At 32.3% G+C, this 4,735-nt stretch overlaps 1 protein-coding gene across 1 annotated transcript; it reads right to left on the bottom strand.

The window, feature by feature from the left end:
- Nucleotides 1-285: 285 nt before the first annotated feature.
- LOC117171669 lies at nucleotides 286-4,327 on the bottom strand. The gene is made up of 3 exons (XM_033359180.1): nucleotides 4,067-4,327; nucleotides 2,081-2,194; nucleotides 286-1,977 (listed from the first exon to the last, which is right to left on the bottom strand). Exons 2-3 carry the CDS (start codon nucleotides 2,181-2,183, stop codon nucleotides 1,445-1,447), a joined length of 636 nt encoding a protein of 211 aa, XP_033215071.1. The 5' UTR covers nucleotides 2,184-2,194; nucleotides 4,067-4,327; the 3' UTR covers nucleotides 286-1,444.
- Between the last annotated feature and the right edge of the window lie 408 nt (nucleotides 4,328-4,735).

Here is a 4,735-nt window from a genome sequence, read left to right as displayed (position 1 = left end):
CCCTTCATCCTGAACAACTTTTGTCTGAACAATTTTTTTGTACAATATCACTATTCTGAGATTTTTTGGTAAATAGATTAAAATGGCCCACCCTGTATATACCCAGAATAATTTAGAACCGTAGAATAAAACTGTTTACAGTAACTCGCATTTTCTATTTATATGTGGAAATGCGTATTTCTCTATTATTAAAATATAATTAAAGTCAGCCTGTATGAAGGAATAACCAAAAATGTAAATTATTAGCATATGTATTTCCGTATCAATAATATAAATAATGATTTATTTTATCCATTGATAATTTATATTGTAAAATATTTATTGTTATGTGTTATTTTATCTCTAATGTAGATTCCAGCTTACACCCTTGAATAAATAATTATTGAGCAATATAAATGACTGAAGTTTCACATTATTGAGCTATTACTATTGAAGTATGAAACTTATAAGAGCAAAATTAGCTCGAAATTTTTTAGATATTTGCTTTAACTCATAAAATTTTAGCGCAGCAGGCATTTTTAATGCTGATTCATAAAGCGGGTCATGGTTCTCCACAGCCGGTTTTAAAGCGAAAATAGTTTTAAAAAAATGTCAACGCAAATTGTCTATGCGATTTGATTTAGTATCGCTCAGACAATATTATCCCGTTAAAATTAAAATCCTTGCTGCTCTCTTTCTCCATATATCTTAAAAACAAGATTAAAAAAAAAATGTTTTTTTATCATCTAAGAATCATCAGATTTATATTTTTAATTGTGGGTGCATGTACATATTCGAATAAAGTTTGTACCGCTCTTAGCTCTTACCCCAGAACCAAAGACGAGAACGTGGTGCTGCCTATGATTCCATTTTTTTCAAGTACAAATTTAACAACGTAAAATAAGAAAAATAATTTAACATTATAACACAAACTTTAGACAGAATGGGTATCTTTTTAAATACGCGTAGATCAAAATTCAACAACTGCCAATCTTAGGTTTTCTCCGTTAATATTTTTGTTCGATTGAAAACCGGCTGTGGAGCACACAGCTCGAATCTATATTTTGAAAGCAGCATCACCTTTCGAAAAAATTTTCACTTGACCATACCATATTTGCCAAAAACCCTTACGATTTCTAAATGGGTTTCTCACAACGGAGGTCTTAAGCGACGCATGCGCTTTTAGGAATCAACTTGCAAGACGGAATGTTATCAGAGGACGTGGCCTACGACCTTCGTTTCCAGAAAACCACGCCAATATAGAGAGGGATCTATGCTATCACAGAATGGTTAAGCTAACGCTTATCTTGATTGGCAATATTGCTCTTGGACAAACGAATGCTTATCTTTCCTGGTTATGCTGGTTTCCTCATTAATGCTTATCTTTCCTTCTTAAATTGCATGAATTCTTACGAGGCTAACAAGAAAAAACCTTCTTTTTCGATAGCACTTAACATGGAGATTGTTAAGTTCTAAATATAGGTGCACCAGGATATTCATATAAGTCTCCTTCAACTTCACTATTATTCGGCAGTACATAACGAACGCGCCCTAGAGATTGCGTTATATTTAAATGATCACGAACTGCTTGGCCGTGAAATAGAAAACCGCGCCGATCGAGCGCTGACCTTTGATTGCGAGGCGCAAGATCGGCTTCCAATCTGGGCTTACCATATAGTAATACATAAGCGAGGTAAACTCTAGGGCCACTGGTATGTTCCCTGCTTTTAGTCTCGTTATGATACAAATAGGGTTTGAGGCATGCATAGAAGCGTTCCCTACCAGTGAGTTCAACCATAGCGTATCCATGTGGACCATGGCAAGACATAATTTCGTAATCATGAACGAGTTCTCCTTGAAGCAAATGCCATCTTGGAACATTTCCATCTATCACTTTTTGTATCCGTATTTGTTGTGCTGGCAGATTGGGATTATTAGGAACAGGACTTAAAATTCTTGTAGGATGACTATGACTGTGATTAGCCCAAGCACCGATATCTGTAAAAAAGTGATTATGAAATTTCTGAAATTTGTGCAATGAAAGAATAGTTTTCAGTCAGAGGATAAGCACTATAGCAGCGGGATGAAGCATTAGCATTACCTGGATGGATTGCCGGATAATCAGAAGCACGAACACGTCGTCTAGTGGCCTCAACAACAACAGCTGTAAATGGAGCACTACCGGCTCTAGCGTTATCATTCATTGCACCGACTTCTGTAAAAAGGAGATTTATGACATTTTAATAAACGGGAAAAGTTACTATTAGTCAGAAGATAAGTCCTAAGATGGCACGATTTATGATAGCATATAACGTAACTGATACAGCCACTGAAATATTGATGTATATAGAAGGTCAATTATGTAGCCTTCTCACTTCACTTTCAATTTTACCTGAATGATAAAAAGCAAAAAAACTATTGATGAGCAACTGATACAGCGAAGTGTTTTAATCAAAGTGAAATAAAAATAAACTGTGAAAATTATATGATCGATATAATCGACACACATCGCCTTATGATGCATGCCTTAAAACAAAATGATATTTAAACGTATTGCTACAACGAAATTGTCTAGAATTTTAACATATCCCAATTTCCAGATAAGATATTTTGAATCCTAAGATCTGATTTTTAAAAGAAGAAAATTTAATTGTAAATGGTTCATTTAAGATAAAGGAAAGAAGTATGTTTTTAGCTATTTTGACCAAATGTAATTTAAATGAAAAGCGGATTTCAATCTAATTGGTTCAATTTTTATCTTTTTCAATTATGGTATCATTCAGTTTCAAATGCGTAATACAAAAATATTTCAATTGAAACATTTTTAATTAAAAATTTTTTAGCGTAAATTTTAATTTAGAGAATTTTAAAAGGCAGCTTTAAAACTTGAACAATAAAAAATTAGAAGCGTTTAAAATCGTAGATTTTTGATCAAAACCATTTTTAGTTGATCAACTGTGAATGTAAACTAATTCATGATTTTCTAAATTTAATTATACTCTAAGATTTAAAAGTCGAGCAATATTTAATTTTACGAGACAATTCGGTATTAGTTCACAATTTTAGAATTCCCAGATTATAAGGTTAAAAATTAATCTTTTTTAATTTTGAAGCCTTATTAGTATTTATTTATTATTGATATTTCAGTCTAAAATATTCCATTTTTAAACAATTCAATTAAAAGGAATTTAATTATGAAGAATAACGATTACTTAATATCTAGAAATATCTGACTGTTTATTGAAAATAATTAATTATGAATGAAGTATTCAAAACTAAACAAAAAACTAAGCTTTGAACTATTAATAATAAAAATAATTTAATTTTTAATTTAAGAATTGGCATTTAAATGAGCAGCTCAGTTTTTATTAGTTCTAATTTAAATTGTTTTGATTGAAACGGCCACCCTCTCGTTGGTTTTTCAAATAAGTAATGCGTTACCTATACATTTATTGAAAAAAGTAACTTGTTGCCTTACCGTCGCTTTTTTAATAAATATTCAATATTTAATATATAATTAATTGTTCTATAAACTCTCTTTAGTTTTTACTATCAATAAGTGAATGTATACTTTTCCTTTCATCTGTTTCCAATGCTACCCATTTTTTAAAAAGTTCATCGCTCATGCGTTGTCTTTTTTCTAAAAATATCAACCCGGCTGTGCTGAAGAATTTGTTGATTTGAAAATGGATTGGTAATTTTTTTACTCGAATTTTTATGAATACTTTTCGGAAATTTATTTAAATCTAAACAAAAAATAAAATCGTTTTTTGTTGTTTTTGAAAAAAAAATTATATTTAGAGGTGCCGTGGGCCCCATGGAGCTCAAAAGTTAGTTCCAATAAGAAAAAAATACGTTTTTTTCAACATCAATCAGAATCCTCAATATCAACTGAACCTAGTTGGAACTCAACATTTGTCTTCACAATTCGACATAGAATGTGAATGAAATATGACTTTTCAAATATCACGCTCATAAATCTGTTCTGTAGGGTCCCAAAAAGCCCCATAAATGAACAAATCTGTTTTTAGCAATTTTCTTATAGAATAGAGTTAAAAAGTCGTGGTTTTGAAAAATAACTTTTCACCTTTTGTCCAGTTTTCAATTAGAGGGAGGTGAAGGCTCAATCATCTAAACAAGTATAATTGTTTAAACGGGTATTTTCAAATACCCGTTCTACCGGTTCTACCGGCAACTTGGTTGTATGCATGATTCTCCAGCGTTGCTGCACTAAATTTATCATAATTTGTTTAGTTCCCCTCTTCCGCGCATTGTTTCCTTCTCTGAACTTGAGGCTTTTTGACTGTCTTCGGAAACAGATCATGTTCTGTTGCGAATGAATTTCTTTCAGTTGCAATTGTCCATTCTCATTTTGGAATAAATGCGTGGCATCTTAGAGTGCCGGGAATTGTAATTGCTTGAGTGAATTTAGTTTCTAATTTTTCGGTCATCGCTATGTGATCTTCTTTCGAACTGAAAAGGATTACTGTTTCCTTTAAATGTTTCCTGGCCCATTAGAATAGCTTAATCGCAGTAAGGATTGGATTCTGTGCTGAGCGCTGCAAGCTAGCTTTTGCCGCAAGTCTTTTAAAATTTCCACCAATCCCGTCACCTGGAACTTTTCCATGTGCTGTTGCTTGGACATGCTAAAATGCTTCAGTTCAGGCCCATCTTTGTAATAAGTAAATACAGTGCTTTGGTCTTAGTTGTACGAATTTTGAAAATCCAATCTTCATATTTTCATGTAGGTCCACAA

Source organism: Belonocnema kinseyi, chromosome 4 (assembly GCF_010883055.1).
Source record: "Belonocnema kinseyi isolate 2016_QV_RU_SX_M_011 chromosome 4, B_treatae_v1, whole genome shotgun sequence".
Taxonomy (NCBI): Eukaryota; Metazoa; Arthropoda; class Insecta; order Hymenoptera; family Cynipidae; genus Belonocnema; species Belonocnema kinseyi.
The sequence above is the reverse complement of the archived record's forward strand: the minus strand, read 5'-3'. Positions and strand labels throughout refer to the sequence as shown.

Coding starts and splice junctions, on each gene's coding strand:
- LOC117171669 (XM_033359180.1), bottom strand. CDS start 2,183: ATGAATGATAACGCTAGAGCCGGTAGTGCTCCATTTACAGCTGTTGTT. Junction 1,978..2,080: donor TTATCCGGCAATCCATCCAG/GTAATGCTAATG, acceptor ACTTTTTTACAG/ATATCGGTGCTTGGGCTAAT.